The 15,485-nt window shown below is 37.2% G+C and overlaps 1 protein-coding gene across 1 annotated transcript in view; it reads left to right on the forward strand.

Moving 5' to 3' along the window:
* ANTXR1 (ANTXR cell adhesion molecule 1) overlaps positions 1-15,485 on the forward strand; it is a 317,106-nt gene that overhangs the window by 113,881 nt on the left and 187,740 nt on the right. The window contains exons 8-9 of the mRNA XM_053718205.1: positions 1,743-1,823; positions 14,293-14,353. Coding sequence (XP_053574180.1) covers positions 1,743-1,823; positions 14,293-14,353 — 142 coding nt within the window. The remainder of the gene's footprint in view (positions 1-1,742; positions 1,824-14,292; positions 14,354-15,485) is intronic.

A 15,485-nucleotide genomic window follows, 5' to 3' on the forward strand; every position in this document is an offset into this window, starting at 1 on the left:
CCATTCCGTTATCAAAGACCAGTAGTTATGGATTTTGCAAAACAAAAATGTTACAAACTACACTATTAACCCCTAAACCCCCTCCCACATCGCAAATACTATATTAAACCTATTAACCCCTAATCCACCACCCAACCACATTGCCAACACTAATGAAACCTATTAACCCCTAATCCGCCGACCCCCCACTTCGCCAACACTAAATAAATCTATTAACCCCTACACCGCAAACGCCATATCGCTAATACTAAAAAAAACATATTAAACCCTAAACCGCTGCCCCCCCACATCACTAATACTAAAATTAACCTATTAACCCCTAAACTGCCGTTCCCCCACATCGCAACACACTAAATTAAACTATTAACCCCTAAACCTAACACCCCCTAACTTTAAATTAAAGTTACAATACTACTACCTTAAAATAAATGAAAACCTAAATAAATAAAACCTAAGCTTAAACTATAAATAAACCTAACATTACTATTTTAATAAACTAAAATAAAATAAAAATAAAAAAAACTAAATTACAAAATCCTAACACTACAATACCAATGGGAGATCATTACAGAGAGTGACACAGACAGTGTCACTCTCTGTAACGATCAGTGATATGGCTTTATAAGGTAACAGAGCACGATCAGTGCTCTCTTACCATATGAAGGCAGATTCATTCTGCCCCCTGGTTGAAGGGTACAAAAACATTTGCCACTGTGATGAATGCCCGTACTATGTCAGCACAGTACTCTGGGCAAGTATATGTGTGACGTAGTACTTACGTCCATATGGCGCAAGGGGTTAATTCGATAATTCTGTCTAATTTTACCTGAAATTAATTAATGAATTTAACAGATTTAGTCAATTCAGTTTCCCCATGTATTAAATGAATGATTGAACACATTTTGTATTAGTTTATGTCTGTTTTTGTTAATGAACTACATTTTAGCGAATTTATTTCAGTCAAAATGAGTTCATACCTTTTATTAATTTGCCCATTTCCCCACGTCTAGTATAGATCATTATTAGTAACAGAGCTAACCCTGAAATCTTTGACAAGTATAAGGAGGACAAGGGGGGCGAATTATCAATGTGCGGACGGACATCATCCGCTGTAGCGATCATGTCCGCCGCACATCGATAAATGCTGACAGCATACGCTGTTGGCATTTATCACTGCACACACATTTCTCTAGAAATGCTTGTGCACTCCCGGTAGCTGATTTGTGGCTAGCAGGGGTGTCAAACAACCCGATCGAATGCGTATTGCTGTCTGCCGCCTCAGAGGTGACGAACGAGTTAAGGAGCAGCGGTCTTAAGGCCGCTGCTTCTTAACTCCTGTGTCCGATGAGCCTGAAGGCTCACGTGGAAACAGCAGCATTAGGGGCCATATGGGGGATGATAAATTGGCCCCAAGGTGTCTGGACAAAGTTCTTGATTGGGGACAGTCCTACAAAACTGTAGGATATTTGTAAGCTGTTTTCAGACTTCTTAAAAATTCTCTTTAGCTAGAGAGATTTTGCCAGTACATCTGCTTTAAATTTACCGGTCCACCAGATATGATTCATTGACACTGCTCACTTAAACTGCAAATTGTAGGAAAAAGGCCAATTTTTCTGCATCTATCGTATTTTGTGTGTGGCTTAACTAGATATGTATTATATAAGTTTCATAGTCTCATCCTGTTTAAATCCCCAATACAATCATATTTATGAATTCTCTCATTTTCCCTCCGGTGTATTTAGCTGGCACGGATCGCTGACAGCAAAGACCATGTATTTCCTGTGAATGGAGGATTTGAGGCCCTGCATGATATTATAGGATCTGTGAGTATCAGTCAGTTTTTACCAGGAATATAAAGCCCATGCATAAAAACTACTCATATAGATCACACCTGTCCTCATTAGCACTTTTACTTACTACAGGTACAAACCTCTAAATCCGGAATTCCAAAATCCAAACTTATTCTGAAATCCAAACTTTTTAATTCATATATTTATTTATTTTTAAATAAAATTATACAAAATTACTTTTTTTCCAGCTGTGAGTTGCTGTCTTCTCTGTCTGTGTCTTTGGTTTGATTCTTGTGTTCTAAAATGCAAATAATAGTCTATATTTAATGGAATAGTCTAGTCAAAATTCAACTTTCATGATTCAGATAGAGCATGCAATTTTAAGCAACTTTCTAATTTACTCCTATTATCAATTTTTCTTCGTTCTCTTGCTATCTTTATTTGAATTTAAGCTTAGGAGCCCATTTTTGGTTCAGCACCCGGCATACGCTGTCGGCATTTATCATTGCACCAGCAGTTCTTGTGAACTACTGGTGCAATGCTGCCTCCTGCAGATTCACGGTCAATCAACCCGATCATGTTCGATCAGGTTGATTTCTGTCCGCCACCTCAGAGCAGGCAGACAGGTTATGGAGCAGCGGTCTTTAGAAACCGTACCGAGCTTGAAAAATTGAACCCTAGGAGTAAATTGGAAAGTTGCTTAAAATTGCATGTTTAATCTGAATCATGACTGCCATGACTAGACTGTCCTTAAATATTACCTTTCTAATTACAGTACTGTACTTTTTTTCTGAGGGTACTATGTATACGAAAGATCCTCTTGAATGTAAATTCAGCAAAACAGTTTTTTTTATAAAAGTAACAGCTTCAACTCACTCAGTCGGTACCAGTGCAGCACTAGGAAAAGATGCTGAAGACAGTGGCTTGTGTGCATTGAGGTATATGTAGTCTGTTGGGTTGCTTTTAAAATACAGCTTATTTTGTGGCATCTTTATATACTTAGATTAAAAGCTATCTAAAGAGCAGGGCCCTGTTATTCTTTTGTCTCAGTTTGTGTCCCCTGCCTTGTCTTTATCTTACCCCTATATAGAGCTGCAAAATCTGTTATATATAAAGATAATATTTAGTGAATACATTTTTAATTAAGTTGGAAAGAAACCTGTTAAAGGGATTGCAATATATGTCTTTAATTGTGAAGAAGATAAAGCTATAAAATATTTACAGACTAGAGGATACCATTGATTAACCTAATTCTATTCTGGGTAAAGTTTTTGCTATGTGGATTTGATACTATACTATAGCACATTTTTATCCTGCTGTCTTTTTTGCATATTCCTGACTACTAGATTATGCCTATGGGTTTGATGTTTCTTGGGGTATAATTTCCATACTGCATTTTTTCCAGTAAGTATCAGAGCTGCCATAATGTTACAGACAGAATATCGCTGTGGTCACAATATTGGAAGTTCTATTGCCAAAAAGTGTGGCTGCAGTGCTATCTGCTCAGCAATGTTGCAACAATTGCAAATTCCTAGTAATCAATTTGATGCCTCAGGGGGCTTCTATTTCTGGTTTCCAATGGAGTTAACGCTAACCCCAACACATTAAGAGTTTATGCTGCCATAGGCACTCTAAATGCTGAGCAGAGGGTTAGCTCAGACTCACCCATTTATGGGTAACCTACAACTTCCTCTTCCTGCTTTTTAAAGTCTCAGTCATGTAACCTGTCTGTTCTCTGCTTTGACTACTGTAATCATATAATTTCTGTGTAACGCACCACCTACAACCTGTTTTTCCACCCCCCCCTTATACATCTGCAAGGCCAGTCTCTGGCTCACTTCAGTGCTGCAGCTGCTACATAAAAAGATTTGCTGCAGATGCACATACGTAGGTTTTCACACAGTCCAGAAGGAATTTAGTAAGGAAAGATCAGCTGCTGAAGTTAAAACAGGGTCAGCCTAGTGGCCTGTATGCGGAACTGCACTGTGTACAGTAAGAGGATACAGCTGGCTTTATAAATAGAAACTTCACTGCGCCTCCGCACACACACTAAAAAAACGCAGTTCCCTCCTTAACTGCTGCACTAGGAATAGGCCTAGATGCCATATGCCAAAATACACCTATGCCCTAACCCCAACCCTGGATTAGAGCACTTAAAGGGACACTCTAATCAAAATAAACTTTTATGATTCAGCAAGAACATGCAGTTTTAAGACACTTTCCAATTTACTTCCATTATCACATTTGACACAATCTTGTTATATACACACATTCTGGGGAACAAGATGCTACTGAGCATGTGCATAATCTCACAGGGTATACGTATACTATTCTGTGATTTGCTGATGTCTGTCACATGATACAAGGGGCCGGAAAATGGGATAAAAAATAAATTTGTCAGAACAAAAAATCTGCTTATTTGAATTTTAGAGTAAGGGGCCCATTTATCAAGCTCCGAACTGAGCTTGTGGGCCCGTGTTTCTGGCGAGTCCTCAGACTCGGCAGAAACAGCAGTTATGAAGCAGCGGTCACAAAGACCGCTGCTCCATAACCCTGTCCGCCTGCTCTGATGAAGCGGACAGGAATCGCCGGAAATTAACCTGATCAAGTATGATCGGGTTTATTGACTCCCCCTGCTGGTGGCCGATTGGCCGCGAGTCTGCAGGGGGCGGCGTTGCACCAGCAGCTCTTGTGAAAAGGAAAATAAATTGCCTGTGCCTGCACTTGCCAAATGCTCACTTCTATGCTAGTCAAAGAACAAACATCCTGATTGGATGCTTAAAGTTCCTCTTCAATGGGATGTGGCTATTGAGGAAATCACTTTCAAATGATACTACATATGGGTAAGATGTCCCTTTAAAGGTTCTATCTTGCTTGGAAAAAATGACAAACAAATACAAATTAGCATGCATATGTGTGCATAAATATTTATCCAGAATATGCAGGTACTAAAACTGCTAGTACTATGATTAAATAATGATTTATTTAAAATTAGATCCCAAGATACTTAGCAGTTTGATCATTCCAGAATCTTTATTTATATGGTTAGTGTTTATTATCTATATTGATCTGGATCTTAAAATTACTAAAATAAAAAAAAATCTGCTGTCAGCTGGAATAAAAAGTCCAAGTTTATCCGAAATCTATTAAAAACATGGAAGGATATTCAACATCTTGTCCAACAAATGTAATATCCAAGTAATGAATAGAAACCTTCTGGTATTTAAAGGTAAACCGCAATCCAAAGAAATTTGAATTAGTCCACTTCACAAAATCCTGTGCTTGCTGTTCACTTCCACACTATATAGACAAACTACCATCAATAAATCTCTGATAAAGAGAAATATGATGTTTGAAAGGGTTGCCATTGCCATACAAGTGGGACTAGCTCCCACCATTCCATAAACAGGTTGGCATAGGAGGGGGCAAATTTAGCCCCCATAGCTGTCCCACATCTCTCTGTAGATAGTAAACACCCTCAAATTCAAAGTAATTATGTGATAAGAGAAATATCTATATACAGTGACTTGAAGATATTTATGTTTATATTTATTTCTCTGACAATATAAGAGGAGGGGGCACTGAATACACATTTTTTGGTCACTTCTTAAAACTACTAGTCATGTTGGTAAACTACCAGCTGGGTGGCAACCCTAGTGAAGCCTACAGGTCCCTATGGGATATAAAATATTAGTTATAACAAATATATATTTTCCAGCAAAATAAAAAAATATATTTGAACATCACCTCTCCCGGGGTGTTTTTCTAGCTTCTAAGATTTTCTGTTGCACACAGAAGCCCACAGGCATGTTTTACTGTTGGGAGACTTCCTTACAAATCTGAACTTGTAGGTTGTTTTTTTAAGCGAATGAGTTGTGTCTTAGAATATCATTACGTGTTACAACACATAAAAAAATAGCACTAAATATATATATCCCTTAGAAATTAAGGTGTGAACGTTTAACCCCTCCATTTCTAGGTAAATTAAGCAAAGTATTACTTTGTTATAGGAGAGAACATTTACTTGATACAATGATTTGTATAAAAAAAAGGAATATAAAGCTGAAATAAACCTCATGAATATAAAATAGAGGCAACTAAATGTGTTAAAAATAATTTTGCATGAAAAGGTAAAAAAATAAAGGGGTTGATCATAAACTATTGTTTGGTAATTATCAGCATGTTAACGGCTGCTGATGAGCCCGTTTAGATAGCGACACACTCACAATAACCATTTGTTATTGTTTATCTCATTTTTCAGTGAGAAACATCCCTATACATAACATGTTCTTAAAGGGACACTGAACCCAAATTTTTTCTTTCATGATTCAGAGAGAGCATGACATTTTAAGCAACTTTCAAATTTACTCCTATTATCAAATTGTCTTCATTCTCTTGGTATCTTTATTTGAAATGCAAGAATGTAAGTTTAGATGCCGGCTCATTTTTGGGGAACAACCTGGGTTGTCCTTGCTGATTGGTGGATAAATTAATCCACCAATAAAAAAGTTCTATCCAGAGTCTGAACCAAAAAAAAGCTTAGATGCCTTCTTTTCAAATAAAGATAGCAAGAGAACAAATAAAATTTGATAATAGGAGTAAATTAGAAAGTTGTTTAAAATTGCATGCTCTATCTGAATCACGAAATAACAAATTTGGGTACAGTGTCCCTTTAATTAAACTTATAGGGATATGAAGTCCAAAAAATGTCTTTTGTGATTAAGACAGAACATACCATTTTAAAAAAGTTTCCAATTTACTTCTATTATCAAATATGCTTTGTTCCCATTATATTCTGGGTAGAAGAGATACCTAGGTAGGCATCTGGAGCGCTATATGACAGGAAATAGTGCTGCCATCTAGTGCTTTTGCGAATGGGAAAAATTCTTGAAAACTGCTGCCATAAAGTGCTCCAGAAATGGGCCGGCTCCTAAGCATACGTCCCAGCTTTTCAACAAAAGATAATAAGAGAATGAAGAAAAATTGATAACAGAAGTAAATTTGAAAGTTGCTTAAAACTGCATGCTCTATCTGAATCATGAAAGAAAAATTTGGGGTTATATATCCCTTTAAAAATTTAACAATTTTACAGTAATAAAAAATAGTGAAAGTTATAGATTTAATAGAAACACAGACATGACCCCTATTCCTTTAATACCCCTGATCCCATAGGCAGATATACACACACACATACCTCTATGGTTTTAAAGCGCAACAAGTAAACGTCACGCATATTGCCTATTCGCATCACTACACACAACATACAGGCTTGTGATCTGATTGTTAAATACCCCAAATCGTCATTTTGTTTGTACTTAATCCTGCGCATTAGGGTGTTGGATTATGAAATCGGGGATTAACGACGAAGATAACAATTGTTGTGTTGTTTTTGCCAATTGAACATTTCAAACTTCAGCGGTATTAAAGGCAAAAGCATTTATGATTAGAATCATGGGAAAAACACGCTGGCCAAGGATTAGAAATCGTTATCTACCAAAATCAAGCGCAAGGATTGTGGCCAAAGCATATGTTGCTAGACCTGATATTTAAATCTGGAAAAGCATGCAGTTTTTTTTTACAAGTAATCCCTCAGGATTAATGGCTCACTGGTTTTTAAGCACATCGCTTATGTTTCTTTTGGTAAACTGCAAGCATGAAACAAAGTAGTTTTATTCAAGACAAAAACAAACACATTTTAAAATGAAATTGCCTTTGATTCCCTTTTAACTAAACTATCGCCTAGATTTAGAGTTCTGCGTTAGCCGTCCAAACCAGCGTTAAGGGCTCCTAACGCTGGTTTTGGCCGCCCGCTGGTATTTAGAGTCAGTCAGGAAAGGGTCTAACGCTCACTTTCCAGCCGCAACTTTTCCATACCGCAGATCCCCTTACGTCAATTGCGTATCCTATCTTTTCAATGCGATCTTTCTAATGCTGGTATTTAGAGTCTTTGCTGAATTGAGCGTTAGAACTCTAACGACAAAACTCCAGCCGCTGCAAAAAGTCAGGAGTTAAGAGCTTTATGGGCTAATGCCGGTTCATAAAGCTCTTAACTACTGTGCTCTAAAGTACACTAACACCCATAAACTATCTATGTACCCCTAAACCAAGGTCCCCCCACATCGCCGCCACTCTAATAAATTTTTTTAACCCCTAATCTGCCGACCGCACACCGCCGCAACCTACATTATCCCTATGTACCCCTAATCGCCGACACCTACATAATATTTATTAACCCCTAATCTGCCCCCCCATGTCGCCGCTACTTAACCTACACTTATTAACCCCTAATCTGCCGACCGGACCTCGCCGCTACTCTAATAAATGTATTAAGCCCTAAAGCTAAGTCTAACCCTAACACTAACACCCCCCTAAGTTAAATATAATTTAAATCTAACAAAATAAAATAAATCTTATTGAATAAATTAATCCTATTTAAAGCTAAATACTTACCTGTAAAATAAACCCTAATATAGCTACAATATAACAAATAATTATATTGTAGCTATTTTAGGATTTATATTTATTTTACAGGCAACTTTGTATTTATTTTAACTAGGTACAATAGCTATTAAATAGTTATTTACTATTTAATAGCTACCTAGTTAAAATAATTACAAAATTACCTGTAAAATAAATCCTAACCTAAGTTACAATTAAACCTAACACTACAATATCAATGAATTAATTAACTAAACTATCTACAATTATCTACAATTAAATCAACTAAACTAAATTACAAAAAAAACAAAACACTAAATTACAAATAAAAACAAACACTAAATTACAAAAAATAAAAAAGATTACAAGAATTTTTAACTAATTACACCTACTCTAAGCCCCCTAAAAAATAACAAAGCCCCCCAAAATAAAAAAATGCCCTACCCTATTCTAAAATAAAAAGTTAACAGCTCTTTTACCTTACCAGCCCTTAACAGGGCCTTTTGCGGGGCATGCCCCAAAGAAATCAGCTCTTTTGCATTTAAAAAAAACATACAATACCCCCCCAACATTACAACCCACCACCCACATACCCCTAATCTAACCCAAACACCCCTTAAAAAAACGAAACTAAGCCCCTGAAGATCTCCCTACCTTATATTCACCACGCCGGGTATCACCGATCCGTCCAGAAGAGGTTCCGAAATCTTCATCCTATCCGGCAAGAAGAGGTCCAGAAGAGGGTCCGAAGTCTTCATCCTATCCGGCAAGAAGAGGACATCCGGACCGGTAGACATGTTCATCCAGGCGGCGTCTTCTATCTTCATCCATCTGGCGCGGAGCGGGACCATCTTGAAGCAGCCGACGCGGATCCATCCTCTTCTTCCGGCAACTCCCGACGAATGAAGGTTCCTTTAAGTGATGTCATCCAAGATGGCATCCCTCAAATTCTGATTGGCTGATCGGATTCTATCAGCCAATCGGAATTAAGGTAGGAAATATCTGATTGGCTGATTGAATCAGCCAATCAGATTCAAGTTCAATCCGATTGGCTGATTGGATCAGCCAATCAGATTGAGCTTGCATTCTATTGGCTGATCGGAACAGCCAATAGAATGCGAGCTCAATCTGATTGGCTGATCCAATCAGCCAATCGGATTGAACTTGAATCTGATAGTCTGATTCAATCAGCCAATCATATTTTTCCTACCTTAATAACGCACACCTTCTAACGCAAAACTCTAAATCTAGGTGTATGTGATTTAATAGATGAAAAACAGTCTCAGGTCATACACATTCATTTCTGCTTACTAAATACTACGCATCTCGTCTGATCTTTGCTTTTATTTTAAAAGCAGCCAATCAGCCAATATGTTATCCTTATACAAGGGCAAACATCAAGGCATGTGAGCACAGCACTGATAATGCTGATTGGCTGTTTTATTTTCCCACCATGCTTTTAATTAATGATGTTGCTAATTCCTTCAAAGGGGATAAACACATTGGGTTCCATTTATTAAGAAGCAGGTGTTGCTTTGGAGGCTCATTGTTTCAAGCTCGCCTGAAATGAAAGTTAAGAAGCAGGGGTAGTAAGACAGCTGCTCCTTAAACTCTCTGCTACTTAAAAGGTGGCAGATTGAAATCACCCCAATCTGATTGCACAAGCATTTCACTATTTGACGAGGTTCAGCTGACCTGATTCGCTATAGAAAATCATGTCCGCTTGACACTTAATAAATGGAGCCCATAAAGTCATCTCCTAAACAGCAGTAAACTGCTAGAACCTAGCTGGTAATTATTGGCTAGACAGATATGCCTATATATATAGCGATATATTGTATAGCGATATATTGTAGTGCATTGCTGCTCTGGAGCTGGTTTTAACTATGTGTTTAACCATTTTGTATAGGTTAAAGGAACAGTCTAGTAAAAATTAAACTTTCATGATTCAGATACGGCTTGCATTTTTTAACAACCTTGCAGTTTACTTTTATCATCAATTTTTAGTTGAAAGCTAAACCTAGGTAGGCTAATATGTTAATTTCTTTGCCCTTGAACTCTGCCTTTTATCTGAATGGATTTTTACATTTTTTACAACTAGAGGGCGTTAGTTCATGTGTGCTGTATAGATAACATTGTGCTCATGCCCGTGGAGTTACCTAGGAGTCAGCACTGATTAAATCGGCTTAAATCAAGACTGTCAAAAGCACTGAAATAAGGGGGCAGTCTGCAGAGGCTTAGATACAGGGTAATTACAGAGCTAAAAAGAATATTGATATAACAGTGTTGTTATGCAAAACTGGAGAATGGCTAATAAAGAGATTATCAATCTTTTTAAACAATGACAATTCTGCTGTAGACTGTCCCTTTAAAGACAGACCACTATATTATTGCCCTATTGCTTGCAATAAAAAGTACAAAATATTAGCACATTTTCTTTTTGGAATGAGCCCAGCTTTATTTACTATAACATATAAAAACAAGAGATGCTTGCCCCAAGATATCGGACCTAGGATATTTCCTGAAGCTTTTCCTCATTCCAGGGATCATACTTTTCATCCATCAACCAACAAAGCAAACAAACAAAAAAAGATGAGTCTAGGGCCTCTATTTAACAATGTCTGGCGGACCTGATCCGACAGTGCGGATCAGGTCCGCTAGACCTCGCTGAATACGGAGAGCAATACGCTCTCCGTATTCAGCATTGCACCAGCAGCTCACAAGAGCTGCCGGTGCAATGCTGCCCCCTGCAGACTCGCGGCCAATAAGCCTCCAGCAGGGAGGTGTCAATCAACCCGATCGTACTTGATCAGGTTGATCTCCGGCGATGTCTGTCCGCCTGCTCAGAGCAGGCGGACAGGGTTATGAAGCAGCGGTCTTTGTGACCGCTGCTTCATAACTGCTGTTTCTGGCGAGCCTGCAGGCTCGCCAGAAACACGGAGCATCAAGCTTGATAGATAGGCCCCATGGAGAGTGATGGCTAACATTGGCACCCCTGATGTTTCACTACTACATTTCCCATGATGCCCATATAGACTGCAGCTTTAAAACATCTGGTGTTGCCAATGTTATCCATCACTGGTCTAGGAGCTCACATTTCCTGTGCAATCCGACCATCAATCCTATTTTCAGCTTCATAGCACTAATTAGCCCATGTGTGTCTTTCAAACATGTTTCATTAAGTTTTTAATCTCTTTGATCTTTTGTGAATATTTATATCATAACACACCTTTTTTTGCTTGGCATAAAGCCACATGATTTCTTTTCAGTCTTTGTAACTTGAAAAATGTTAATAAATTCAACAATCTACCAGCAATATTTTATAAAAGCTATGATTATCAATTTAGAAAACAAACAAACTGGTATTAAATTGAAGATAGCTACAGAAAATCATGAGTGTGCAGCTAGGCAGCTTTTATATTGTAGGTAACCCATTAATAGGTAAATTAATTTATTCCTCCACCCTTTCCCAGCTTTAAAACTTCAGATCTCAACTTGTTTGCATGCGTGCAGCAACTTTCCTTCAGATACCTGCAGTGTAATGTAGGTTCCAAAATGGCGGCACCCATAATAAGTGGGAGTTGCATGAAATGTATTAAGTGTTAAATTAGTCTTTTCAATTTGCTTCTATTGCCAAATGACTTTATTCTCTTTGTATCCTTTGTTGAAATGCATATCTAGGTAGGCTCAGGTGCAGTAATGCACTACTAGGAGGTGATTGAGGGCTACAAGCAAATGCCACTTGTCAAGTAATAGTATAATAATAAAATGCTTTAACACAATTAGATTTTTGTTTGGACTTTTATGTTTTTTTAGCTATACAACTGGCACAGAAGCTGATATGTTTAGCTTTAATATTATAACAAATTTACTATTTTACCAGACAAAGGCAGCATATAAAAATCTTACCTTTCATAATCACATGCATATGAGAGATAATCATGTATTATAATTGTTTTATATGTATGGATGGCGCCTTACAAGTCAGGGCTAGTTTTTTTATTAACAAGTTAGGCAGCTGCATAGAGGCACTTTTGTTCTAAGTGCATTCAACAAAAATATCTCTTTGCTTAAATTAAAATTATAGTACCTTTTCACTTGTGTAATTTGATAAAAGATATTTTACAAAACATTTTATTTTTGTTATGTATATATATATATATAGGCAAGCAAACATGAAGCACTCCAAAGGTCTTGTACGCTTCATGTTTGCTTGCCTACATCGTTTTTGATTAGCACCCAAGGCTGCTGTGGATTATGTTCTGGAGTGCACTCTGTTGAAAACATTATTTTTATATATATATATATATATATATATATATATATATATATATATATATATATATATATATGTATAAATATATATAATTTCGATAAACATTTCTCCTGACATACTTGTAGAGGTATGTCCCTCTCCACCAATAAAACTATGAAGAAGGTATGTGAATTTGGATCCTTTGTGATGAACCAAATCTGAAGGCGGCCGCTCATTGCATTCTGCTCTTTTCGGAGACTGATTTATCCTTGTAAAGGTTCAACAGACTATGGGGTAGATTTATCAAGAGTCTGACGGACATGATCCGCTGTAGTGGATCATGTCTGCCTGACATTGTTAAATGCCGACAGCATACGCTGTCGGCATTTAACATTGCACAAGCATTTCTAGTGAAATGCTTGTGCAATGCCGCCCCCTACACATTCGCGACCAATTGGCCACTAGCAGGGTGTGTTAATCAACCCGATCATACCCGATCCACTTTTGTTTCCAGTAAACCTGAAGGCTCACGCGGAAACAGCAGCATCCGCAGCATAATAAATCTACCCCTAAGATCTGGATTTGCACAGATCTTAATATTTTGAACTTTCACAAGAAGAAATCCTGCTCTGAAAAGAGACGAATGCCTTAAGTAGTCTCCTTCCGCATTCGGATTATCACAGGATCCAAATTCACATTTCTACTATGAAGCACATCTGATGCAACTGTGTTAGTTTAAATTTTACATTTTAACAGCTTTGGGGTCGATCACTATCCTTTAAAAAAATATATATAAAATTATTTATCTACAAAACTCCTCATAGTCTTTAATGGAGATTAATGGAGTTTAATGTAATTTTAAATTCTGTTCTTTTCTTACTCATGGTACTTTTTTTTTAATGCAATTCCTCTTTAGTAAAAACTATTAATCCGTTGGTAAAACCTCTGCTTGTCTGTACAAAACAATAATATTTACAAGTCACTGATGGACAATGTTCCCAACTAGGGAACTTGTCCTCTTGTATTCATGGGCAGCTGATCACCACAAGTTCAGGTAGTTTTATCTTCTGAGGTAGCGGGAGAAGTTAGGAAGTGGCTGCTTAAAAAATCGTGTTAAGTAGGCTCTTCTGCATGATAAATGGAGCCCAGATTGTTAAAGGGATACTAAACCCAAATTGTTTTCTTTTGTGATTCAGATAGAGCATGCATTTTTAAGCATCTTTCTAATTTACTCCTATTATCAATTTTAATTAGTTTTTTTGCTATCATTATTTGAAAAGCAAGAATGTAAGCTTTGGAGCAAGCCAATTTGTGGTTCAGCACCTGGGTAGCGCATGCTGATTGATGGCCAACAATCAGCAAGCACTACCCAGGGTGCTGAAACAAAATTTGGCTGGCTCCTAATCTTAGATTCCTGCTTTTTCAAGTAAAGATAGCAAGAGATCAAAGAAAATTTGATAATAGGAGTAAATTAGAAAGTTGCTTAAAATTGCATGTTCCATCTGAATCATGAAAGAAAATAATGGGGGTTTAGTATCCCTTTAAACAGTGTGTAATGGATTGGAAAGATACATATTGACTAGTCAAATCTCAGGCCCTGTGTTCTGTTTTGGGACCCCCCTTAAATGTTGTCTTCATGCCTAATAGTGTTGTGTTACACTTCTTACATAAAAAAAGTATATTTTGAATGACCTTTATATATTTATCAAATCGGGGTTTGTGCTGCCTGCAAAACACTTGTTATATAAAATATAATCCAAGAAACAAATTCCACTGTGTGACCCTAAAATATTTATTATTATTCTACAGATTCTGAAAATGTCCTGCATTGAAATCTTAGCAGCTGAACCTTCCAGTATATGTGCAGGAGGTAAGAATCCAAATTGAATCTGTCTTGTGGGATTTAAATGTGTCTATAAATTGAAAGTCAATCCTAGCGTTTGTGAAACGCTAGGATTGACCACTGGAACAAATAAAGGGGGCTTTCATTCATGAAGTATAACATACTTCATGCTGAAAGCTCCTTTATTTGGTTCAAGCGTTCGCTGCACTGAGCTGCTCAGGCAGCCTACGGCAGAACGCTGTTTTGATAAGAGGTGACGTTTTCACCTCTTAGCAAATAGCATGCGTGAAATCTGACTCCAAATATCGTTCTGCTGTGGGCTGCCTGAGCAGCTCAGTGTGGCAAACGCTTGAAACAAATAAAGGAGCTTTCTACGTAAAGTATTTTATACTTCATGAATGAAGTATAGCTGTGCTAAGAGGTGACTTTTTCACCTCTTAGCCAATAGCTGTGCAGTAAATCCGGCTCCCATGGGAGCCAAGCTGGATTTACTGCACGGCTATTGGCTAAGAGGTGAAAAAGTCACCTCTTAGCAAAAAAATTTGAATGAAAGTCCCCATTATTTGTTTCAATAGTCAATCCTAGCGTTTGTACATGTTTGTTATGTAGCTAATTAAAAGACCATTTAACTTAAAGGGATACTGAACCCAATTGTTTCTTTCATGATTCAGACAGAGCATGCAATTTTAAGAAACTTTCTAATTTACTCCTATTATCAAATTTTCTTCATTCTCTTGGCATCTTTATTTGAAAAGCAAGAATGTAAGTTTAGATGCCGGCCCATTTTTGGTGAACAACCTGGGTTGTTCTTGCTGATTGGTGGATTAATTTAACTCCTGTCCAGTTTTATGAATCAAAAATAGCTTAGATGCCTTCTTTTTCAAATAAAGATAGCAAGAGAACAAAGAAAATTGATAATAGGAGTAAATTAGAAAGTTGCTTAAAATTGCATGCTCCATCTGAATCACGAAAGAAAAAAAATTGGGTTCAGTGTCCCTTTAACATTTCAACAGTGCATAAAGTGTTTCATTATTGCAAGTGAAACATTATTGCAATATACATTCATTATTTATTTTGCTACCTTTTGGCGTAAACTACACCTAAAATTTGTGCTTGTTTTACTTTCGTCTTTCTCCAAGGGAGGTTTGGGTTAATACTT

The sequence above is a fragment of the Bombina bombina genome, chromosome 6 (genome assembly GCF_027579735.1).
Source record: "Bombina bombina isolate aBomBom1 chromosome 6, aBomBom1.pri, whole genome shotgun sequence".
NCBI lineage: Eukaryota > Metazoa > Chordata > Amphibia > Anura > Bombinatoridae > Bombina > Bombina bombina.